This window comes from Microcaecilia unicolor, chromosome 5 (assembly GCF_901765095.1).
Source record: "Microcaecilia unicolor chromosome 5, aMicUni1.1, whole genome shotgun sequence".
Lineage (NCBI taxonomy): Eukaryota > Metazoa > Chordata > Amphibia > Gymnophiona > Siphonopidae > Microcaecilia > Microcaecilia unicolor.
The window spans coordinates 53278058-53304615 of NC_044035.1; the positions used below are offsets into that span (position 1 = coordinate 53278058).

The 26558-nt window shown below is 42.5% G+C and overlaps 1 protein-coding gene across 1 annotated transcript in view; it reads left to right on the plus strand.

Moving 5' to 3' along the window:
• The window catches only part of ZFYVE27 (zinc finger FYVE-type containing 27), a 198841-nt gene that overhangs the window by 60647 nt on the left and 111636 nt on the right, over positions 1 to 26558 (plus strand). The window contains exon 7 of the mRNA XM_030202901.1: positions 21763 to 21905. Coding sequence (XP_030058761.1) covers positions 21763 to 21905 — 143 coding nt within the window. The remainder of the gene's footprint in view (positions 1 to 21762; positions 21906 to 26558) is intronic.

Below are 26558 nucleotides of genomic sequence, written 5' to 3' on the forward strand. Positions count from 1 at the left end.
GTTCAGCCAAGGGAAGTTTTGTCTCACCAGTTTGCTTCATTTCTTTGAAGGCATGAATAAATGTGGATAAAGGTGAGACGGTTGATGTAGTGTATCTAGATTTTCAGAAAGCTTTTGATAAATTTTCTCATGAGAGAGTCCTGAGAAAATTAGTCATGGGATAGGAGGCAAGGTTCTGGTGTGGATTAGGAATTGGTTATTGGACAGAAAACAGAGTGTACGGTTAAATGGCCATTTCTCTCAATGGAGGAGAGTGGAGTTCTGCAGGGATCTGTACTGGGTCCAGTGCTATTTAACATATTTATAAATGATATGGAAATCAATGATGAGTGAGGTGATCAAATTTGCAGATGATACAAAACTATTCAAGGTTGTTAAAACACATGTAGACTGTGAAATATTGCAGGAAGACCTTAGGAAATTGATAGACTGGGCATCCAAATGGCAGATGAAATTTAATGTGGACAAATAAGACCGAAAATATTATAATGCCTTTGTATCGCTCCATGGTGCGTCCACACCTTGAGTATTGCATTCGGTTCTGGTTGCCGTATCTCAAAAAAGATATAGTGGAATTAGAAAAGGTTCAAAGAAGAGCAACCAAAATGATAAAGGGGATGGAACTCCTCTCATATGAGGAAAGGCTAAAGAGTTTAGGGCTCTTCAGCTTGGAAAAGAGACAGATGAGGAGAGATATGATTGAGGTCTACAAAATCCTAATTGGTGTAGAATGAGTAGAAGTAAATCAATTTTTTACTCGTTCCAAAAGTACAAAGACTAGGGGACACTCAAGGAAGTTGCCTGGAAATACTTTTAAAACAATTAGGAGGAAATAGTTTTTCACTCAATGAATAGTTAAGCTCTTGAACTCTTTGCTGGAGGATGTGGTAACAGCAGTTACTGTATCTGGGTTTAAAAAAGGTTTGGACAAATTCCTGGAGAAAAAGTCCATAGTCTGCTATTGAGATAGACATGGGGAAGCAACTGCTTACCCTGGGATTTGTAGTATGGAGTGTTGCTTTGATTTGGATTGTGACCTGACTTTGCCACTGTTTGGAAAACAGGATACTGGGCTAGATGGACATTTTGGTATGACCCAGTATGACTGCTCTTTATGTTCTTATGTACCACATCCTCAAGCAATGACATTGTTTTATGTCAATGTTATTTCAATGTTCCTCTTTTTCTCTATCGATTTACGATATTATGACAAAATATTAGCACTAGTAAATTAACAGTATATGAAGAAAGCAGAATTAGATAAACTTAGAGCAGAAATTAATAAAACAGGGGGAGGGGGAAGTAAAAGAAAGGCAGAAACATATTAAAGAAAAGAAAATTAAAAGGAAACTAAAGATGAAGCCGGAAGATAGCCCAAGCTATTCAATAATACGGAATCTAGGAGGGCAATCCTTGAGGGTTGCTGAATGAAACCACACCTTCACCAGACAAGAATGCTAAAAGAATATTTGCCACAGAGGCAAAAACTCAGTAACAAATTTTTCAGGTATATCAGAAGCAGAAAGCCTGTGAGGAAATCTGTGGGACTGTTAGATCATAAAGGAGCAAAAGGGGCACTCAGGGAGGACAAGGCCAAAGTGGAATGACTGAATGTTGTTAAAATTGTCTGTAGTACCTGAAGATTGGAGGGTGACCAGTGTAATGTCAACTTTTAAAAACGGTCCAGGGGTGATCTGGGAAATTACAGATTGGTATACCTGACATTAGTCCCAGCCAAAATAGTACAAACTATTATAAAGCGTAAAATTACAGAATACATAGATAAACATAGTTTGATGGGACAGAGTGAGCCAAGGGAAGTCTTTCCTCACCAGTTTGCTTAATTTCTTTGAAAGTATAAATAAATATATGGATAAAGGTGTACCGGTTGATGTAATGTGTGATTTATTATTCCCTCCCTTCCTTGTCCCTTGGGAGGGGGGAAACACCTCAGCCTCGTGGGCTGTAAAATAAGAGAGAGAGAAGCAGACTTAGGTATAGGCGCACCAGCAAAAGATCTTTATTATGGTATATCACTAAGTCAGATACAAAATAAGTGTTCTCTCTCTCTGGAGCAGGTTGTCATACAGCAAAACAAATACTGACTAACAAAGTCTGCTCAGCTAACACTGTCCCGGACATCACATATATACTGTTGCAAGTTACATTTCTCATAAATCATGTGATTTCCCCTAAACTAGAATCAGAAAGTAGCCTGTACCGTATATGGGTATATCAGTCTCTCCTGACATTATGTGCACATGCACACTTGGTGGCCATTGGCTAATTACTTATCTGTATAGCGTGCACAACCAGAACAATACCCTTGTGTCCTCTCTCTGTCTATCTTCCCAAATGAAACTTTCTGGACATGTTAGGCTCACACTGTGTCCCCAGCCTGTCAGCAACTGCCAAGGTTACCTTATATGAAAGGCATGATCGCAGCTCCTGAGAAAAGCACTGTATGTTGCAAAGATGCTAACTTGTTAGGCCATCTTGTGAGAACCAAACTGAGGCCTTAGTAAAGGTCTTAGCCGTTAGTAATAGGCCTAACATAAGAAGGAATATACAAGTTTATCTAGATTTCAAAAAGCTTTTGACAAAGTTCATCATGAGAGACACCTTAGAAAATAAAAAAAAGTCATAGGATAGGAGGCAATGTTCTATTGTGGATTAGGAATTGGTTATTGGACTGAAAACAGAGGGTAGGGTTAAATGGCCATTTTTCTCAATGGAGGAGAGTGAATAGTGGAGTGCTGCAGGAATTTATACTGGCACTGGTGCTATATATATTTATAAATGATCTGGAAATCAGAACAAGTGAGGTGATTAAATTTGCAGATGACAAAACTATTCAAAGTTGTTAAAACACACGAGGACTGTGAAAATTTGCAGGGAGACTTTAGGAAATTGGAAGACTTTGCATCCAAAGAGCAGATGAAATTTAATGTGGACAAATGCAAAGTGATGCACATTGGAAAGAATAATCCAAATCATAGTTACCTGATGCTAGGGTCTACCTTAGGGGTCAGCACTCAAGAAAAAGATCTAGGTGTCATTGTAGATAATATGCTGAACTCTTTTGCCCAGTGTGCAACGGCGGCTAAAAATGCAAACAGGATGCTAGGAATTATTAGGAAAGGGATGGAAAATAAGACCAAGAATATTATAATGCATCTGTATTGCTCCATGGTGCAATCTCACCTTGAGTATTGTGTTCAATTTTGGTGAACTTATCTCAAAAAGATATAGCAGAATTAGAAAAGTTTCAAAGAAGAGCTACCAAAATGAGATGAGGAAAAGCTAAAGTGCTTAGGGCTCTTCAGCTTGAAAAAGGAGATGGCTGGGGCGAGGGGGACATGATCGAGGTCTACAAAATCCTGAGTAGCGTAGAACGGGTAAAAATAATTTAATTTTTTAAAAATCTTTCAGAAAGTACAGAAGACTAGGAGACACTCAATGAAATTTCATGGAAATACTTTTAAAACAAAAAGGGGGAAATATTATTTAACTCAAAGAATAGTTAAGCTCAGGAATTTGTTACCAGAGGATGTGGTAACAGCGGTTAGAGTATCTGGTTTTAAAAAAGGTTTGAACGTTTTCTCCAGGACTTGTCCATAGTTTGCTATTGAGAGAGACATAGGGGAAGCCACTGCTTGCCCTGGGATCAGTAGCATGGAATGTGCTACTATTTGGGTTTCTGCCAGGTACTTATGACCTGGATGGGGAACTGGTGGAAGAAGGACACTGGGCTAGATGGACCATTGGTCTGACCCAGTATGGCTATTCTTATGTTCTTATAACAAAAGAGCCGGAACCCATGGAACTACTACACAGCCTCCCAACAGGAAGTGTCCTCAGAACCGGCATCCACGGAGGACTGGGAGCCCAAGAGGACCCCCAAGACCTCCTATGCTCCCTCCGGAGAACCCAGCCCTCTTTCTACAGTACAGTTTATAGAATTAACCGTTAAACAAAGAGGTTGCAAATAAATTTAGGCACTTCTATTTGCACCAACGAAAATGTGCGAATTCCCACACCTAAATTTTATGTGTGGAGCACTGTTAATCTACTCAAAACCATGCCCATGACCCATTTCTGTGCCCCCTTTTTTGGGCCGCATGTAAATTTTAGGTGCTTAAGTCCCAAATGTAATTAGTACCAATAATTGCTTATTAAAAAAGCCAGTTGGCACTAATTGGCTTGTTATTCAATTAAATTTTGCATGCAAATTGGGAACACGCCTAAATTTGTGTGCACAATTTTGACAATTTTTATAGATTGGGGGGGGGGGGGGGGTAAATGTCATCTGCACTCAGAGACTGGGACACACAATGTCTTGAGTAAAAACAAGGTTTATTTAAAAATCACAAATGACTCAACACAATGTTGTGTTTCGGCCGGAAGGCCTGCTTCAAGAGCCTGAAACAATATATATATAATACATCAGAAGTCTGAAACAATATATATATAAATAATTCTCACCTCCAATGTTCAGTGAAACACTGAATCTACTGTTCCTAGGGTAGGCTGTCAGGACCACTCACCCTCCTAGGCTGTCACCACCACTCACCCTCACTGATAGACACACCCTCAGCCACGCCCCTTCCGGACATAATTCGCAACCCCAACTTTCTAATGAAGCAACATTTCTCATCTCCAACTTCCATCATGGTATAGATCGCAGTGGAACCATGACTGTCTGCCCCGCCCTCGCGTACAACGTCATGACGTCGAGGGCGGAGCCACGTAGGACCAATCAAACAGCACCCACAATGCTACGCTACCGAATGACACACACCAATACCTTACACGCACAAAGCACTGATTGAGGAGCTGCAATAATGCAAGGATACGGGACCACCCGGTGTCGGTATGTCACTCACTCCCACGAACATCACTCAAACAACAAAACATAGTAACATAGTAGATGACGGCAGAAAAAGACCTGCACGGTCCATCCAGTGTGCCCAAGAAGATAAATTCATATGTGCTACTTTTTTATTTGTACTGTCCTCTTCAGGGCAAAGACTGTATAAGTCTGGCCAGCCCTATCCCCACCTCCCAACCACCAACCCCGCCTCCCACCACCAGCTCTGGCACAGACCGTATAAGTCTGCCCAGCACTATCCCTTCCTCCCACCACCGGATCTGGCACAGACTGTATAAGTCTGCCCAGCACTAGCCCCGCCTCCCAACCACCAGCCCCGGCACAGACCGTATAAGTCTGCCCAGCACTAGCCCCGCCTCCCAACCACCAGCTCTGCTCCTAGCGCCCGTCTCATTGCTCTCCGAAACGGGCCACTTTTACTAGTATATAATATATAATACAACAGAACTTTATGTAACTTATGGATATAATATGAGAAGATAATATGTGCAGTCAGAATCTATATCAAATAGTACCTAGATATAAAATTCATAAATAAAGGCTAAATCTATATAAATAAGTACTATGTAATGTACACTTGAGTGTGAACTGGAACTGTATATAATTAATTAAAGAAATGAAAAGATGTGTATGTAGGATGAAAATACGGAAATATATTACTGACCTGTATATAAGTTCAGAACAAAACCATCAAAAAGATAAAAATCATGAAAACCGCAGTAAAAGACAAAATGGTCTGTACAGAGAAGAAAAGAGAGGGAGTATACCACATTTGGAACTAAAATAGCTGAAGGGAAAGACAACAATGGCAAACAGAGAGTGTAAAATGGAACACATAAAACGAATAAAAACAGAAAAGTACCGGTGCAAAAATAGGACAAAAAGTACCTGGTCTAAAAACACGGATTGAACACAGGGCATAGAAGAGTACCAGATGAACAGAAAAAAAACAAGACAAATGTCCGAACTGATGGGATGTGAAATAAATAGCCAAAAAGTGCCGTTAGCCTGATTGAAAATGTGAGAAAAGTGCCATATGAACGGAAGGACATGAAAAAATAACTAAAAACTATAAACTGCTTGTGAATGCCAAGTGAAAATGTGAAAAAACAAAGAAATGCCAACAAATGTGAAAGGTGGATTGGTAGTACGTGACTGTGAAGAGAAACAATGCAACCGATGTACCGTAGACAAAGATATATGTGTGTAAAATTACAAAAAAACAAGTGAGACCAGAAAAAAACAAGACGCCGAGAGCCATATAACGTAAGTGATGGAAGAAATATATGTATCAAACTATGAAAATCTAAACCCGCCTTACCTTTAAAAAGACAGTTAAATAATTCTGCTTCTTAATAATAAGACTAATATGCCTTATAAAAGCTGGAGACTGCGGGTAGGCAAACGCTTTATAAGCAAAAAAAGTGCGCCAAAAGTGGTGGGGGGATGTGACGTATGCGTGACATTTAAAACTATGTGGGGTAGTGAAAGAAAAATAAAATTAATAACTGGACAAATGATAATAAAAAAGAGTTCTAAGCTGCGGCACTGCAAAAGGGAAAAAGAGAGTGCGAACAAAACATAATGAGAGTATTAAAGTGTATGTAAATATATGACGTAAAAGCTATGAAGGTTTTTCCGAAAGTTGGCCAGGTTGGGTCCTCTTTCCATTAAAGTTGACATTTTGGATAAACTCTTGCTATGTTTGTCCTTCCTTGGATCACTGCTGCTGTTTGGTTGTCTGTTAATTGAAGTTAACAACTAATTATTAGCTTTAATCGTGTATTAATTGGTGCTTATTGTACCAATTTGCAGTTGTGCACGCAATTACCCTTACTTGCTATTCTGGAAGTTGGAGCTGGGAGGGCTGTGGATGTGGGATGGGTATGGGCAGGTAAGGGGCATGCCTAGCAGTTACGCGCCTAACTGCCAACAGTTAGACGGGAGTGCTTACACCAAGCCTTGACATGATGTAAGTACTTGCACCTAAAGTTAGGCGTGAAACTGCAGACGTATGCTGGTGTTCTATAACAGCACTTCCATGCAGAACTGTCATTATAGAATTGTCTTTAGCGCGCATCATCGTGGCACCTAAATTTTAGCCCTCTTTCTTGAATCTACCCCTATGCATGCATACATGTAGCTTAAAAATATTGCATGTACGTCACAACTCTGCCCAGTCTCCACACTCAGTGCTTGCATGCTGGTTGTAGAAAAGCTGGTATACATTTTCAGTGTTTGTATGTTTTTGTGCATGTATGCGGTCACACAATGTTATAAAAGCAGAAGAAGGTTTCTAAATTTACTCCATGAATGGCAGTTACTTTCATAACACGGTGGTAAAATAATAATAGGATACTGGTGAATTTGCAGTACTTTGTGTCGAGAATATTTATGGCAACATTTATTTGCGCTTCCTAAGTAAGCACAAGGTGGCAGCATATTCTCTTGCAATTGAAATTGTCATGTTTATAATTTTCTCTATAGCTAAATTTCTAGAAATGCCTGTTTATCACTGTTCTGTTTTGCAGTGTTCAGATTTATTGATGGTGGTTTATGTGTTGGACATGTCATGGAATTAGTTTTAAGCATTCTCCCTTCTTTGTGTGTCTTGAGGTTTGATGAGCTTTTCCAGTTTGATAATTCATATTTTGTATTTCCCTTGATTTTTAGGGGTATTGATCTTCTCCTTGGCATTGTTCTGTTCTACGAGCATTGTTGTTTGGGGCTTTTCTCTCGTTATTCCTAAAGTAGATCCTAATGAGATGAGTCTTGAATAAATTATGGATGTTGATTTCTTTATAATTTAGCTGTTAGAAATGTGCTGTTTAAAATGATAAGAAATGCTCAGCAGCTGCCATCTTAGCTCCATTGTCGGCACAGCCTTAGGTCTGTTCTAATATTGTAGGTTTGGATTAAAGCATAAAGGTTTCTTTGCTTTACCTTTTTTTTGTTTGTTCTATTTAAAGAATTGTTCTGAAATTTTTTGAAGCTCCAAGGGGTGCATATAATTGCCTTGTGTCTTTGCGTTAGAGAAGCTGGACAGTGTCAAATACAGAATTTCTCCCCTGGGTTTCAATCAGCAAAGTTGAAACTCCTTCTTTTTGACAGATGTTAGGTAGTTTTTTTTTACTTCATGCCCTCCCTTCCATACTAATGCACAAAAACCCAACGCTGTTAACTTTCTTACAAACTTCTATCATATGTGATAATTCCAACCAATAACCATACTGGAGCCTCGGTAGTGACTTGTTTCACACAGGGTACAAAGCCCTGTGGCTCACTCAAATCATCATTCGTTCCATTTGTATGGTATATTATATAAGCACTTCTTATTTATTATCTCACTTCTTAGAATAAAAAATTGCCTGAAACATCTTAAAATGTTCCATGTATCAACATGTACAGGACCTCCATACTGACTGTGAACTTGTGGTATGTACAGTGCTTACTGTCTGCCCTTTTTCAAATTGCAGGTACCATCAGGTGATAAAACATTTTGTGGCCACCAGCGGGGTCAGGGCTTAGACACCATATAGATTTTATCTATGTGATTTAGAGGACAGCTTTCAAAAGTATTCTCTGTGGGTAAGCAGGTTTATCAGTAGAGAAGGGTTTTTTTGACAATTGCCCCCTCGTATGAAGAAAAGAGGCAGGTGGCCGGTAAGTACAAGGATTTCGGTTTGAAATTATCGGCATCTGCTTTTTACAGGTTTACTCCGTTTATTTTTGCAACCTGCAAAGTATACAGGGTAGGAGCTCCCTGTGGCACCGGCTGGCCGTTTTAAATGAAACTCCATGAAGTGTCTGTCTTTAAAAATTGCCATACATAGTACCTACAGGCCTGCACGCATTCAGCATGGGCTGGAAATTAGCTTAATAATGTTTAGATATGTGAAACATAGAAACATCACGGCAGATAAAGGCCATGTGACCCATCCAGTCTGCCCATCCTCTGTAACCCTCAATTCTACCTGTTCCTAAGTGATCCCACAAGCTTATCCCATGCCTTTTTAAATTCTGGAACAGTCCACGACTCCACCACCTCCACCGGGAGGCCATTCCATGCCTCCACCACCCTTTCTGTGAAATAATACTTCCTTAGGTTACTCCTAAGCCTATTTCCTCTTAACTTTGTCATATGCCCCCTCATTCCAGAGGGGGTTCCCTTTTATCCCTGTTTTGGATCTCTGAATGTGATATTTTTATTAGCAGTGTTTCTCAACTATACCTATTAGATTGTAAGCTCTTTGAGCAGGGACTGTCTTTCTTCTATGTTTGTGCAGCGCTGCGTATGCCTTGTAGCGCTATAGAAATGCTAAATAGTAGTAGTAGTAGTAATATTTGCATGAATACAGTTTTCATGTGCGACAAATTAATCAGAATCAAGATCAATATGATGTGAGGTTCATATTAGGAGTCATAGCCCAGAAAAAGGATCTAGGTGTCATCGTTGATATATTGAAATTCTGTGCTCATGTGCTGCAGTGGCCAAGAAAGCAAATATAATGTGAGAAATTATTAGGAAAGGAATGGAGAATAAAATAGAGACTATCATAATACCTTTATATTACTTCATGGTGTGACTGCACCTTAAATATTGTGTGCAGTTCTGGTTATTGCATCTCAAAAAAGAGATAGTGGAATCAGAGAAGGTGCAAAGGAGGGTGACTCCCCTATGAGGAAAGGCTAATGAAGTTGGGGCTCTTCAGCTTGGAGAAGAGACAGCTGAGGGGAGATATGATAGAGGTCTATAAAATACATAGAGGAATGGAACAGAAAAGTCTCATAAAAGCGAAGTTACTTTCCTGTATCAGATGTTCTTCAAGGGCAGCAGGCCAATTAGTTTTACATGTGGGTGACATCATCCACAGAGCCCAGTCTGGAAAACACTGTCTGTTGTAGTTTCACTTTAAGAGTTTGAGGCAGCGCTCTCACTGCACATGTGTGGATGCCTTCCCACCCGAGTCACAAGCACAGGACCAAAAGTACTAGAACATAGCTAATAATAAATCCAGCTCCTAGGGGAGGTGGGAGAGTATATAAGACTAATTGGCCTACTGTCCTCGGAGAACACCTGCTACAGGTAAGTCACTTCGCTTTCTCTGAGTACAAGTAGGCCGTAATAGTCTTACATGTGGGAATCCCTAGTTTCCAGGCTCACCGAAAACAACAACATGAGGACAATAGAGACTCACAACGGCAACACCAAAAAGTCAATTAACCTGAAGCTATATACATACTGGTTGTGAGGTTGTAGCCCGGAAACAAAATAAAACAGGCCTTGGAGGATGGAGTTGGATTCTAGACCTGAACAAATTCTGCAAGATTGTCTAATCAAACTGGCTGTAGCATCTGGTATCCTGCTCAAGGCAATAGTGGGATGTGAATGTGTGAACCACATTGCAGCCTTGCAAACATCTTCAGTGGAGGCTGATCTCAAGTGGGCTACCGATGCAGTCATGGCTCTGATATTATAAGCCTTGACATGACCCTCTAAAGTCAGTCCAGCTTGGGCATAAGAAGAAAAGATGCAATCTGCCAGCCAATTTGAAAGAGTGTGTTTACTAATGGCTACCTCTGCCTAGTCTGCTCTAGGTAAAAGGCCAAGGTACTTGAGTCCAAGGTGTGCAGTGTTCTTTCACCATGATTGGCATGCAGTTTGGGAAAGAATGTTGGCAGGATGATTGACTGGTTAATATAGAACTTCAACACCGCCTTAGGATGGAAGTTAGGATGGGTGTGGAGAACTACTCTGTTGTGATGAAATTTCGTGTAAGGTGGAACTTCTACTATGGCTTGAAGCTTACTGACCCTGCAAGCTGAAGTAATTACCACCAAAAACTAGACCTTCCAGATCAAGTACTTCAGAGGACAGGAATTCAGTGGCTCGAAAGGAGCTTTCATTAGTTGGGTAAGGACGACATTGAAGTCCCATGATACTGGCGGAGGTTTGAGGTGAACCCTTGCAGAGTTGGTCTTAAGACCAGACTCAGAGAGGTGTAGAAGATATTCAAGCAGGGCAAGAAAAAGAAACTAGGGCCTTGCTCTCACACCAAATGGAAAACTTCCTCCATTTGAAAGTATAACACCTCTTAGTAGAATCTTTCCTGGAAGTCAGCATGGGAGGATACGCATATAGAAGACCTCTCCTCCAGTGAAGTAGGAAGGCATCCAAAACTAGTCTGTCCTGTAATCTGAGGCTGGAGCAGTACTGAGGGACCTTGTGATTGTAATGCTTGGCAAAGAGATCCACTGAAGGAGTGCCCCACTGTTAAAAAATCTCATGGACAACTCCCATATTGAATAGACCACTTGTAAGGTTGCATTATCCTGCTCAGTCTGTCAGCCAGGATGTTGCTCTTTGCCACCAGGTACATGGCTCTGAGGACTATCCTGTGCTGGACAGCCCAGTTCCACATACTTACAGCCTCCTGACATAGAGGGTAGGATCCTGTATCCCCCTGCTTGTTGACATAATACATTGCAACCTGACTATCCATTTCAATGAGTACAATTTGGCTGAGCAGCCAATCTCTGAAAGCCTTTTGAGCATTCCAAATTGTCCAGAGCTTCAGGAGGTTGATCTGTAGCTGCCTTTCCTGGGCTGACCAAGGACTTTGAGTGTGAAGCCCATCTCCCGACCATAGGTTGGATGCTTCCATTGTCAACACCTTCTGAGGTGGAATAATTTGGAGTGGTAGTCCCAAGGTCAAATTGGACCAAATTGTTCACCAGAGGAGGGTTCAAGCCAGCTCTAGAGTGATTTGGATGATGTCCACTAGGTTCCCCTTGGCCTGAGACCATTGGGAAGCTAGGGTCCGTTATCAGATCTCATATGGAGGAGATGTGCCATGTGAGTGATATGCATTGTGGAGGCCATGCAGCCAGACAACCTCAGCATCTGCTGAACCGTGACCTGCTGGCTGCTGATAACCTGCTTGGCAATGCCAACAAGAGTGCCCATGCCAGAGGGAGAAAGACTCGTGCCTGAACCATGCCTAGCAGGGCTCCTATGAATTCCAATTGCTAAACTGGTTGTAGATGGCACTTGAGGTAGTTGATAATGAATCCTAGTAGCTCCAGTACCCGAATAGTTCCTCAAATGGACGCTTGAGCACCCTTCTTTGATGTGCTGTTCCCCAACCAGTTGTCCAGGTAGGGAAACACGTGGAGGGGCATAATCGAACGGGGCGCCCAAGTTTTCCTGAGGACGTCCTCGCAGGACGTCCCGGCGAAGGGGCGGAGAAACCTGTATTATCGAAACAAGATGGGCGTCCATCTTTCGTTTTGATAATACGGTGGGGGACGCCCAAATTGCGAAAATTAGGTCGACCTTAGAGATGGTCGTCCCCGGTTTTTGGCGATAATGGAAACCGAGGACGCCCATCTCAGAAACGACCAAATGCAAGTCCTTTGGCCGTGGGTGGAGCCAGCATTCGTAGTGCACTGGTCCCCCTGACATGCCAGGACACCAACCGGGCACCCTAGGGGGCACTGCAGTGGACTTCAGAAATTGCTCCCAGGTGCATAGCTCCCTTACCTTGTGTGCTGAACCCCCCCAAAACCCACTACCCACAACTGTACAACACTACCATAGCCCTAAGGGGTGAAGGGGGCACCTACATGTGGGTACAGTGGGTTTCTGGTGGGTTTTGAAGGGCTCACATTTACCACCACAAGTGTAACAGGTGGGAGGGGGGGTGAGCCTGGGTCCGCCTGCCTGAAGTGCACTGCACCCACTAAAACTGCTCCAGGGACCTGCATACTGCTGTCAGGGAGCTGGGTATGACATTTGAGGCTGGCAAAAAATATTTTTAAAGTTTTTTTTAGGGTAGGAGGGGGTTAGTGACCACTGGGGGAGTAAAGGGAGGTCATCCCCGATTCCCTCTGGTGGTCATCTGGTCAGTTTGGGCACCTTTTTGAGGCTTGGTCGCAAGAAAAAATGGACCAAGTAAAGTTGGCCAAGTGCTTGTCAGGGATGCCCTAGTAGCCTAGTGGTTAGTGCAGCGGACTTTGATCCTGGGGAACTGGGTTCAATTCCCACTGCAGCTCCTTGTGACTCTGGGCAAGTCACTTAACCCTCCATTGCCCCTGGTACAAATAAGTACCTGAATTTACTATGCAAACCGCTTTGAATGTAGTTACAAAAACCACAGAAAGGCGGTATATCAAGTCCCATTTCCCTTTCCATTATTGCTCGAAGATGCCCATGTGTTAAGCACGCCCCAGTCCCGCCTTCGCTATGCTTCCAACATGCCCTCGGGAACTTTGGTCATCCCCACGAAGGAAAGCAGTTGAGGGCGCCCAAAATCGCCTTTTGATTATGTCGATTTGGGTGACCCTGGGAGAAGGATGCCCATCTCCCGATTTGTGTCGAAAGATGGGCGCCCTTCTCTTTCGAAAATGAGCCCAATAGAGTCCCAGTCTGCATAGCAACACTGCAACTACTTCTAGACACTTTGTAAATACCCTGGGAGCTAATGTAAGGCCAAATGGCAGAATGCGGTACTGAACGTGATGTGTCCCCAACCGAAATTGAAGATACTTCCTGTGACTTGGAAGTATTGGGACATGAATATAGGCATCCTTCAAGTCCAGAGAGCATTACCAATCTTGTTACTGAATCATGGGGATAAGGGTGCCCAGTGAAACCATCCTGAACTTTTCTTTAACCAGGTATTTATTCAGGGCCCTTAGTTATAGGATGAGATGTATCCCCCTCGTTTTCTTTGACACAAGGAAGCACCTGTAATAGAATCCTTTTCCTTCTTACCCTGGTGGAATGGGTTCGACCGCATGGGCCTTGAGAAGGGTGGAAAGTTCCTCTACCAGTATAGTCTTGTGTGGAGAGCTGAGGCAAGACGCTCTGGGTGGGCAATTTGGAAGTTTCTTTCGCCAATGTAGAGAGTAAATGAGATGGACTATTTGAAAAACCCACCGATAGGAGGTTACAAGGGGCCACCTTTCTTAATAAAAATTTAGCCTCCCCCTACCGGAAGGTTGTCTGGAACGGTCACTTTGACAGTGGGTATTCTCTCCTGGAGCCAAGTAAAAGCTCGTCCCCTGTTTTGACTAGGAAGCAGGGTGGGGTTTCTGTACATGCTGTTGATGAGAACGAGCGTGCTGGGGTTGAGCAGATTGAGTGGGGCAAGAAGGAGTGTACCTATGCCTCTGACAGTAGTAGGGACCTCGCTTCGACTTGCCAGAAAATCTCCTAGCTGAGGAGGGCACAGAATGTGTCCTCTGGGAGAGGGTGTTGATCAGGTCAGCAATCTCTTCCAGCTTTTCCCCAAAAAGTTTATCTCCATGACAAGTAGCATCCGCCAACCTCTGCTGGACCACGGGGTCCAAGTCAGAGGCATGCAACCATGAGAGTCTTCGCATCACAGAGATCTTGAATGCTATGCCAAAAGTGCCCCTGGCCAGAAATTCACAACACCTTCTGGTTCTTGGCCAGCTGCCAGAGTAACTCAACCTGCTCCTGAGGGAGAGTATCTGCCACATCTAACATACTGCACACCAAAGGCCACAAGAACAGGCTCGTGTAGAACTGGTATGATTGAATACGGGAGATGAGCATCAAGACCTGATACATCTTGCACCCAAACAAATCCAGTGTCCAGGCTTCTCTGCCTAGGGCAGCTGACACAAAGTTCCTGGAGCTCCTGGCCCACCTGAGCACGGATTGAACCTCCAAGAAGTGATGTGGAATTGTGACCTGTCAAACCCAGGTTGTACTTTGAATCCAAATCATGGTATCGGGTTTTTTGTGCATAATTGGGACAGACAGAGGGGATTCCCAATTCTTCACCTGAACGTCTCAAAGGATTCTATGAAGAAGGTCAGTTAGAGCCTCTGTAGGAGGTGAATTGTAGTCCAGAACCTCGAACATCTCAGCCGTGGGCTCATTCTCCATCTCTAAATTAATAGTGAGGGCAGTCGCCATCTGCTTTACAAAAGTGGGAGAAAGAGAGACTCTCAGGTGGTCTGATGGAATTTCATAGGACTCTTTGTCTAAGAAGTACCTTGGATCATCATCAGACTCCCATGAACGGTCTAAATCAGAGTCAGCAAAATACTCTGCTTGGATGGGTTGAGTCCACGCCTGTCTCGGACGAGAGGAACTGTGTTCATGCCTAGAATGACGCCGAGATGCAAATTCACCCCTGGACGCAGGTGAGGCTTCCTCCACAGAGATTGAGGGGATACCTACATGGGCACATGTCAATGCCAATGTCCCATGTGTCACCGGCATTGGTGACCACACCACAGGCTGAGGGCCCTATGAGGCAGAGAATGACAGAGTCAAGGCTGGTGCAAGTGCCCCTGTTGCCAATGAACTCTGCTCTTGGAGCGTGGCCCAGATCTGCTCATCGAGGGCCAACATCAGTAAAAGATGGGCACCAGGTTGGAAACAGCCTGTGAAGTTACTGGTGTTGTGGCAGAAACTGGGTGTCAGCTACCTTGGGGCTGGTACGAAGGCACATTTTCAATAGAGGGGGAGCGCTTCTCCCGGAGCTCTTGGCACCGTGTGTTGAGGGAGATCGATGCTTGTGCTTTTTGGCCTTTGCCCTATGCCGAGCATCAATGTCCATTGGTGCTGACGAGAACAACGTTGAATTCATACACCTCCTCGGTGTCGGGTCCTATGCTGACCAGTCCCAGGGGCCCTGCACAGTGGCTGGCGCCAAGGCAGGTGGAAGTCCACTCGATGCCTGTCCACTCCCAGTGTCTGAGATGGGTCTAGTAGCCATTGGGACTAATGCTTCTGATGCCAGTGCAGATGCTGAGGCTGATACCGATGCCAACGTCAATGATTTGGACTTGGCTCCAAAATCTTCTCTTTTTGAGCCTCTCTGGATTTCTGGGTTCTTTTCTGCATACACAAACAAATTACAGAGAATTGTGGTCTGGCCCCAAATACTGGATACACTAGGAATGGGTGTCAGCCCCAGAGATGGTCCTATTGCACTGGGTACAGCACTTAAAGCCACTGGGAGCTTTAGATGACATGGAAGGAAAAATGGCTGAAACTAAATCAAATGACTTAATGGTGAGGAAAAAAAGGAGCAAGATCACCTGAAAAAATCTCGATGTTACCCAGCTGATGCTGAGGCCTAAGTAGGCTTTCAGATCTGAAAAAGAAAGAAAACTTTAGAATGGGGGAAAAAACCCTAAGAAAGGGTATAGGAAGGGTATACTTGGTACAAAAAGAAAATTATGAAGAACAAAGCCAAAAATCCCTGCGAGGGAAGGCACGAAGAGAAAAAAAATCAACATGCTGAAGAGAACCTCAGACGAGTGTGACCTCTGTTCACTGCAGATGAAGAAAGACTGTTGGTCCCATGCTCACGACTCAGATGGGAAGGCACCTGTGCATGTGCGGTGGGAGCGCTACCTCAAACTCTTAAAGTGAAACTACAGTAGACAGCATTTTCTGCATCTGGCTCCATGGATGACGTCACCCACATGTAAGACTATTATGGCCTGCTTTTTCTTGGAGAATTATTATTACGGTGGATTTGGGGAAAATCCACTGCTTATTCCTGTGATAAGCAGCATGAAATCTATTTTACTGTCTTGGGATCCTGCCAGATACTTGTGACCTAGATCGGCCACTGTTGGAAATAGGATCCTAGGCTTTATGGATCTTCGATCTGTCCCAATGAGGCAATGTTTATGTATGAATACTTATGTATTTATGTATTTTCATCTGGATAGTTCTTGAATAGTTAAAGGAATATTATGTTATCTCCTGACACTCACAGTGACACTAGAAATTAGCATCCAGATGAAAAAAAAATGAATGAGCACTTTGTGGTAGACGTTTGGAAATTTGGCATATGATTAGCTTGCCATTTGTTTGTAGTATAGGTTATGCTGTGCCACAGTTTGGCGGTTTGAATTTGATATTCTTCTGGAGCAGCACAACAGTGTTGATATTCGCTTGTTGAAAAGTGATGATTAGAAAGGCATTGGGACCTTGTGTCTGTGTATTGGATGTAAAGCAGATGGCTACAGTGGAATTGTGTCCAAATAACTAACACATGTTAACACATTGAATGGAGTGTTGATAGGTAGAAGTCTCTGAAGGGGTTACAGTGGCATTTGCAAATGGAAATTACAGAGGCTTTAAGGAGAAGGGAGAACAGAGAGTGTCATAAGCTTGCTGGTAAATGTACTATTGATAACTGTTTCCTTTTCCTCGCTCTTTCATAACACTGAAGAAATGGGGGTGGGGAGACAGGTTGGGTTGGGTACTAAAAGGCTTGCGACTCTAATGGTTTCTGGCACCTCATAGGTTAGCTTCAGTGAAAGTGCCGAGAAATATTAAGTAGTATTAAAGAAATTCAAAATGGTTCACAAAGCCCCTGCCTTAAATCGCTGAATATGGTGAAAATGTGTAAAACTTTTAGGATATTATTTAATAATTTATAAATCACCCTTTGTGACCTCCAATATGAAGCCATTCAAGTCAGTGTACAAACAAATTTTAAAAATATACAGCATAAAACTGCTCAACTCTATCAACTTGGATGCTATATGCAACACATTTTTCTTTGACTCTCTTGCTTGCTGTCTCGCTTGCTCTCTCTTTGTCACCCCCCCCCCCCACCCCTCCACACACACATACATACACACACACACACATATGCATCTTCAGTTTGAAAGCTGGGATGTGTTATATCAAGGACTCCAGCGCTGATAATTGTGTAGTAATCTCAAATAAATAATTAAAGTCATACCTCTATAAATTGGTCTCCTATGTATTGTAACCTTTTAATAGCAAAAATAAACTAAGCAGCGGAGAGTCATCTCAGGGATGAAGACAATAAGACAGGAGCTGGGGGAGTTTGAACCACTACATTGCTGACATTATTGACTTGCTAAGTCCAAATGAGAGGATTTTTTTGAGGCTGAGTCATTTGAATGCAGTGCCAAATGAGGAAAGAGCTGTACATGAAAGAATTTCACAGTTCTCCCAGTAAGTCCTCAGGAGACAATGGGCTGGGGCAAAGCCCATGACAGAGTTAGAAAAAGAAAATGAATTTAATAGAACTGGAACGTTAAAGCAATGCTTTTATACCATGCAATGACATAGTGGTTCTTTTGTGTGTTAAAAAATGTTTTTCACTCAGGTTTCTGATAAGGGTTTCTAATTGTAATAGAATGGACCAGATACTGTACTAAAAGGATAAGGTTTATGGTTTTGGAAGAGGAGTAGCACAGACAGGCTATGGTATTTATAAGAGAGGGGCAGCAGTGCTAGATAGAACTGTGGAACTGAAGGGAGGTGACGTGGATAAGAATAGCCATATTGGGTCAGACCAATGGTCCATCGAGCCCAGTATCCTGATTCCAACAGTAGTCAATCCAGGTCACAAGTACCTGGCAGAAACCCAATTAGTAGCAACATTCCATGCTGCCAATCCTGGGGCAAGCAATGGCTTACCCATGTCCATCTCAATAACAGACTATGGACTTTTCATCCAGGAATTTGTTCAGACCATTTTTTAAAACTAGATACGCTAACCACTGTTACCACATCCTCTGGCAGCGAGTTCCAGAGCTTAACTATTCTTTGAGTGAAAAAATATTTCCTCTTATATGTTTTAAAAGTATTTTCATTTAATTTCATTGAGTGTCCCCTGGTCTTTGTACTTTTTGAAAGAATGAAAAATCAATTCACTTTTACCTGTTCTACACCACTCAAGATTTTATAGACCTCAATCATATCCCCCCTCAGCCGTCTCTTTTCCAAGCTGAAGAACCCTAACCTCTTTAGCCTTTCCTCATATGGGAGGAGTTCCTTCCCCTTTATCATTTTGGTCGCTCTTCTTTGAACCTTTCCTAATTCTATATCTTTTTTTTGAGATATGGCGACTAGAATTGGACAATGGAACAATACAGGTCTTATTTTGCATCCCTTTCCTAATAATTCCTAGCATCCTGTTTGCTTTTTTGGTCGCCGCCGCTGCATATTGGGCAGAAGATATCAGTGTATTGTCTACAATAACATCTAGATCTTTTCCTTGAGTGCTGACTCGGTAAGGTGGACTCTTGTGTCAGGTAACTATGGTTCGGATTATTCTTCCCATATGTCCACATTAAATTTAATTTGCCATGTGGATGCACAGACTTCCAGTTTCCTAAGATCTTCCTGTAAGTTTTCACAATCCGCTTGTATTTTGACAACTTTGAATAGTTCATAAGTATTGCCATACTGGGACAGACCAAAGATCCATCAAGCCCAGCATCCTGTTTCCAACAGTGGCCAATCCAGGTTACAAGTACCTGGCAAGATCCAAAAAAGTACAAAACATTTCATTCTGCTTATCCCAGAAATAAACAGTGGGCTTTCCCCAAGTCCATTTTAATAATGGTCTATGGGCTTTTCCTTTAGGAAGCCGTCCAAACCTTTTTTAACCCCCCCCCCCCCCCCCCATGCTAACGGCCTTTACCACATTCTCTAGCAATGAATTCCAGAGTTTAATTGCACGTTGAGTGAAGAAAAATTTTCTCCGATTTCGTTTTAAATTTACTACTTTGTAGCTTCATTGAATACCCCCTAGTCATAGTATTTTTGGAAAGAGTAAACAGACGCTTCGCGTCTACTCTTTCCACTCCACTCATTATTTTATAGACTTCTGTCATATGTCCCCTCAGCCGTCTTTTCTCCAAGCTGAAGAGCCCTAGCCACTTTAGCTTTTCCTTTTGTGTCATCTGCAAATTTACTCACCTCACTCCTCATTCTGATTTCCAGATGATTTATAAATATGTTAAATAGCACCGGTTCCAGGACAGATCCCTGCGGCACTCCACTGTTCACCCTTCTTCACTTAAAAAAATGGCCATTTAACTCTACCTTCTGCTTTCTGTCCAGTAACCAATTCCTAGTCCACAGAAGGACATTGCTTCCTATCCAATGATTTTTTAAATTTTCTGTGGAGTCTCTCATGAGGAACTTTGTCAAAAGCTTTCTGAAAATCTAGATACACTACATCAACCAGGGTAAGAGTTATCGTTGGGTCTTGGGCTAGAAACATTTTACTAAATAAAAAAATACATTTTGGAAGGAGAGGAACAAGGCCAGATTGGAGTGTTGGTACTTGAAGGGGGATTGATGTGAAAGGATGATTGTGTAAGAGAGGGAATGGTACAAAGGGGCTGCAATGTTGGAAGAGAAATGGCATGCAGTTATTGCTCATCGCTTCTCTTCTACTGCCACAGTCATTGCGTTGTAAGCAGAGTGGTATAGAAGGGCTCTGATTCTGGTATGCTAATGACATGGGGGGTTCTGATGCTGGAAGAGAAATGATATGCAGAGATTATAGTGGTAGAGGAGAAGTGACATGGAGAAGCATGGTAAGTTGCAGTGTTAGCATGACAGCTGATATGGAGAGATTGCAACTGTGGAAGCAGGGGGTCCTCACATGCTGCAAAGCTAAAGGGGGGGCTTTTCTAGTTATGCTATTTGAGAACTTGAGAGTACAAATCAGAGTTGCATAATTGGTGCAGTATTACATTTTCCTAAATTCAGGCTGTTGGCATAGGCCTTGATCACACTGTAGTCATGAAGAGCTAGGGAAATGTCTACTCTAATATCTTCAGGGTGGAGAGGAGGGGATGCTTTTCTTCACATCTCTGTCTTAATGAGTAATATTATATATTGACCATGTTTTCCATAATCCTTATTGCTATCCCTTATCTTTTCCTTTCCATCTTCCTACGCCTACCTTCTAACGCCCATTTCCTTTAAACAGAATTCCTCCTATGTTCAATTTACTTATCTATTAACCCCATTAATATTACGTTTACTACAAATTGTATATTCTTCTTACGACTTGTAATTCCTTTTTTTATTGTTACTATGTAAGCCGCATTGATCCTGCCATGTGTGGGAAAGCGCGGGGTACAAATGTAATAAATAATTCACTAAATACAACCAAATTTTGTCATTGAATTTGGCCTAGATCGCAAATGAAGTCAGTTTAATAAAATTAGATTAGTCTTTATTGTGGCAATGATTTAAGTTCCAGAATTATAATAATATAAGGTGCAGTGTTCAGGATGAACACTACCTAGACAGACTCATTCTTACTGGGATCTAAGTACAGATAGGTAGATATGTTAAACTTGTAACCTCTTCTGACTGAACTTAAGATCTTAAGCCATAAAAGAGTAGAATATGAATATCTTTGCACCCTTAGGGCCCTTTTACTAAGGTGCAGAAAAAGGGGTCATGCGCTAGCGGCAACGGCTGTTCTTGCTGTGTTCTGAGGCCCTTTTTACGGCAGCGGGTAAAGAGCCTGAAACAAAATGGCCATGTGGTAATTTTGCACTTACCATGCGGCCATTTCTGGGGAAGCACTTACCGCCATCCACTGAGGTGGCGATAGGGGCTCCCACTCTAATCTGGCAGTGACTGGGCAGTGCGTGGTGTTGCCTGATTGCCGCTGGGTAACCCCCAGTGGTAATATTTTTCTGGAATTTCTGGTAGCGCCGGAAATGCTGTGCGCTGGGGGCACAACTACCACCGGTGACTGTGTTAGGCCTGTGGTAGTTCCGATTTGTTATGCCTCAAGCCCGTTACTGCGTGGTAAACCCTTTAGTAAAAGGGTCACTTAGTGCGTAGTTTTCATTCACTTGATTTTGTTCTTATTGTAAACTGCTTTGAACTTTTGGTGTGCGCGATATATATACCGTAACTGTGTATAACTGTAACTTTCATGGGAAAACGTTTCCTCCCCCTTCCCACACTTTTTTTTTTGGAGTTGTATGTTTCAGTAAGTTGTCATGTGGATCTGTGTACTATTCCATGATCAATCAATATTGTGCCCTTTAATGCTCTCTTCCTTTCCGACTAGTCATGAGGGAATGCAGGACGGCCTTAAAACAGAAGAGCACAGAGCCTGTAGAGGCTGCACCAGATGTCCTGGATATAGGAGATGGTGGTGGAGGAGGAACTATTATAGATCGCACTTCTACCCCAAGCCCAACAAGCACAGAGGTAGGTGAAAGACAGCGATGAGCTTTGCACCGAATAACTTCCTTCACAACGTTTAGAATGCAGGAAATACAATGGTTCCTAAAGACACACAAGGTAAATTTTGTTAGGCATTCCAGGACTGGGGTGTGGTTCAGATATAGCAGAGAAACCTTCCTGAAAACGTATCCACAGCACCAAAAACCCCAGTGTATTACGGCGTGTTTCCAGGAGAAAGGAAATGCACAAGTGCATGATTAGTCAAATAAAACCAGTGTGTGCCCTGAGCTTTTGCAGCTTCAGATTAAATGCACTTATCTTTTGGTCTCTGTGCTGTCTCCTAGGTCTTTTTAAGGAGGATACATGATGTAACAATAAACAGTTAATCTCTATGTCAGGGAACATCTTGGGTTGTTAGTATGAATTCCCTACACCCTTAACTTTCTTAATGACTGTGAAAAGCCGATTCATCTCCTTGTTATTGTAATATAATTGATGCAGCTTATTACTGTAGGTACTACTTAAGACTGACATTGTGCAGGCACAGTAACCAAGTGAGAGAACATATGCATGTTCAGCTTGCATACATTTTTTAAAACAAGTGATAGGTTAGCAAGACAGAGACAGACTGCACATGGAGAGAGGCCCATAATTTTGTTATTTGAAGCCCTAAACTGTTTGAGTTGATGCTGATTAATATCATACATTTATCCACAGAACTATGTACACTATATGTCTAGGTGTCTAATAATGCCCTTTTTTCCCATTGTCTCCTTCTAATGTTTCTATGTTGATGTCCCATTGTTATACTCCCAATGATATTCGAATGTCTCACACAACTCTGTTCAATGTAATCCATAACCTAGTCGTAACAAATGTATTTCTATTATTCAAGTCTTATTGTAAGCCACACTGAGCCCGCAAATAGGTGGGAAAATGTGGGATACAAATGCAATAAATAAAAATAAAATAAAATATCCCACTGGGCCTGTTTACTAGTAGCACAGTATGCATGCTATTAGTAAATAAACCCCTTTCAGATTAATACAAGGTATGCTTAAATCAGCCTCTTAATGTGGCTTAATAAATAAACTGCTGTGTTGCCATGGCCTTGCTGGAATTTTCTTCTGTACACTTGGGGGTTGAGGGGATTTTATAACAGATTTTTTGTACATAAAAGACTTTTTAAAAAACCTACCCCAGGGGTTAACGTGTGTGAAAGAATGCATGGTGCCTATAATGCAAATTGTGACCCATGTGTAGGCATGTTCAGAGACGAAGTGCTGTCTGAACATTTAACATCTGCTCCCAAGCAGACAAATGTCCTGTGGTTTCAGTCTAGGCCTGTCCTGGGTTCACACCTAGCCAGTCAGGTTTTCAGGATACCCACAGTAAATATGTGAACTCATGAACCAGGGGTGTAGCCAGACCTCGGCGGGAGGAGGGGTCCAGAGCCCGAGGTGGGGGCACAGTTTAGCCCACCTCCCCCCCCCAGCCGCCGACCCCCCCCCCCGCCAATTTGGACCCACGCCACCACCACCCCACCCCCGCCGCCAGGTACCTTTGCTGGCGGGGGTCCCCAACCCCCGCCAGCCGAAGTCTTCTTCAGCGCCGGTCGACTCCGGCGCCTTCGCTGTTCATCTGTTTCTTTCGCTGTTCATCTGTTTCTGACTCCTGACGTCCTCTGTGCACGTCCTGTATGTAGCCCCGTGCAGGACGTGCACGCAGGACGTCAGGAGTCAGAAAGAGATCATCAGCGAAGGCACCAGAGTCAACCGACATTGAAGAAGACTTCGGTTGGTGGGTGTTGGGGACCCCCGCCAGCAAAGGTACCTGGCGGCGGTGGGGGTGTCCAAAGCAGAGGAGGTCAGGGCTTAATCTGGGGGGCCCATGCCCCCACCTAGCTACGCCCCTGATTACAGACAGAATTAAGGCACTTTTGGATCCCTTGATGAAGCTGTAGGTGAAACGGGTTCCCTGTCTGGATCAGTATCAGAGGTAAGTGCTGTCATGTACCCCACTTTTTGCACTATTTAAATATTTAACACACATTGGGAGTAGATTTTATCTGGTGGAGGTTTTGTTGATCAGTGATAGAAGTTAGTCCATTTTGGGGAGCAATAATGTCAGTCCTAGTCATAAAGGTGGAAACATGAATTGCTTTGGTCATGGAGCCAGCCTGAGGAGAGAGGTAGAAAAAAAAGAGGATATGAGGCAAAGAAAGAAAAAAGTCGAGGAAGAGAGCAGAGAAGAGAGTGACAGTCCTTCCACCAGTCCTTCATATCCACACACTTGTTCTCCTGTAGCCCCTCACGCCCCACCCGGTTACTACCTATACAATCCCACATCCACACACTACCCACCTACTCAAATCAATGAAATGTGCTTTTGTACAATGCTTGGAGCATGTATTTTATCATCTCTGTGTATGATTTGCTAAAGGGCAGTGAATCAGGCCACCTCTATATTGTGTGGTGGTTTACGTCTCCCACACAGGGATTTTTATTTGAATTCAAAATAAGACTGTAGAGAGAATTCATAGAAAAAGTCCTTCCTTGCTCTTTTTTTCCATTTTGTCACCCTGTCATTGCTTATGTTGCTTAAATGGCATTGAGTAATAATCACAGGAACAAAATTTCATCTCCTCTTTCCTCCTGGGAAAATATCTTAGAACATGAGGTCTAGGAATGTGCTGCTCACCTTGGAATTGGTTGTGTACAACTTTCTAATGTGATAATTTAGTAAAGTACATTGAGAACTTGTTTGGATGAAAGCTACTGCCCTACATCAATCTAAATGACAATAATGTTTGTTCTGAGCCTTTGAATTACTGTCATTTGCCTTGAGAGTAAGGTTGCCAGCTGGTTTCAGCTTTTTTTTTTTTTTTGCAGCTGCCTGATCCAGGCCTAGCTTTAATTCCCTTCTGGACATCAGGGCTACAGGTTCTTAATTGCTGTAAGATAACCAGGACTGGATTAGCCTACTGGGGGTTAAAGAAAATAGGACCAACTGGCAACCTCTCTTTTGAGAAGAGATTTGACGTGCTGAATTTTGTGAGCACTGTCCATATGCAAGTAGTAGTGAATGTTTATCACCATGTAGCTGTGATCAACTTATAGCCATATTTTGTATATATGGAGCGTAATTTTATAAAGGGGTCACAAAAAGATGCCTGTTTGCAGCCCATAGATGTCTTTGTGCCTTTATGAAACATTTAACCCCTCTGTTTACAAGTCGCGCCAGCGACTGCTGTGCGCTAATGCCCACACAGTCCATTCACTTTGAATGGGCTGTGTCGCTATTGCCGCACGACAGCCGCTAGCGCGGCTTAGTAAACAGGGACGTAAGGCAGCTGTGGTAGAAATCATGCCTAGATTGAGGCCAAAATCCACAAATTGAAATAATTACCTAGCAGCATTGTAAGTACTTTATTAAAAATATAGAAGGAGAAAAAGACCTGAAAAGTCTGCCGTGATGCTTGTTAGCAGTAATGTGTTAGCATAGGCTTAACTCCTTTACTATCATTGGTCATAAAAAACCTTCTCAATATTTTTAATAGTGAATGTGCACCAAAAGATCATTGCATCTGAATAAACATTTAATAGCAGACTGCACTTAGCTTTCATAATAAGGTTCTGACGGGGATCTCCATTTCACTTGTAACAAGCTTCCTCAGGGGAAGTAAGTGCAGCTCCCATGAAAAATCATATATCTCTAACAAAAAAAAAAATAGAATTATAAGACTTGACTTTGGCGCCTTTCATTGCTATAACAAAAAGTGCAATTTTTTGTGAGAGAAACACCAAATCTTATAATTCTATTGTTTTTGTTACCAGAAACATAACAGGATCCACACGAACATACCTAAATCTCCACTACCCAAGCTACAAAGGACTCAAATACAAATCAACCTATGCATCCAGCTTTTCCTACATAAGCACACAACTATGGAACGCATTACCAAAAGCCGTGAAAACAACTTATGATCACCTAAACTTCTGGAAATCATTAAAAACTAACCTGTTCAAAAAGGCATACCCTACCGACCCAACTTAAATGCCTGTACCCTGCAACACAACAAAACCAAAGCTCGTAATGGACATATAATAACTCTTCCTCTCTACGATTCTCTTCCTCTCTACGATTCCCTAATGTATCTGTACACATGAACCTTATTCTACCACAACATTACTATATTTGTTCATACCGGAATTGGCGAACGCCTTTACGGTACTATGTAAGTCACATTGAGCCTGCAAATCGGTGGGAAAATGTAGGATACAAATGTAACAAATAAATAAATAAATATATCATTTTTCATGGACACTGCATTTAGTTCCCCTGAGGAAGCTTGTTGCACGTGAAATGGAGATCCCCGTCAGCACAAAAGGGGGAGAGAGCAAGGAGGATCAATTTTCTTTTTGGTTGGTTGCCTTGTACCCCCCTGCAAGTGTCTCGTGTACCTCCTGGGGTACGAGTACCACATGTTGGAAAACACTGGCTTAACACGGCCAAGTTTTTAAAAAAGTTTATAATAATCATAGTATAATGGTACAGAATACAATACAAAAAAAATAAACAATATCATTCAGACTTACTAAATAATAAATGCTGATACTCAATAGATCTCCAGCCCATAGCTCTTCTCAAATAGCCAAGTTTCAGTGCCTTGCAAAA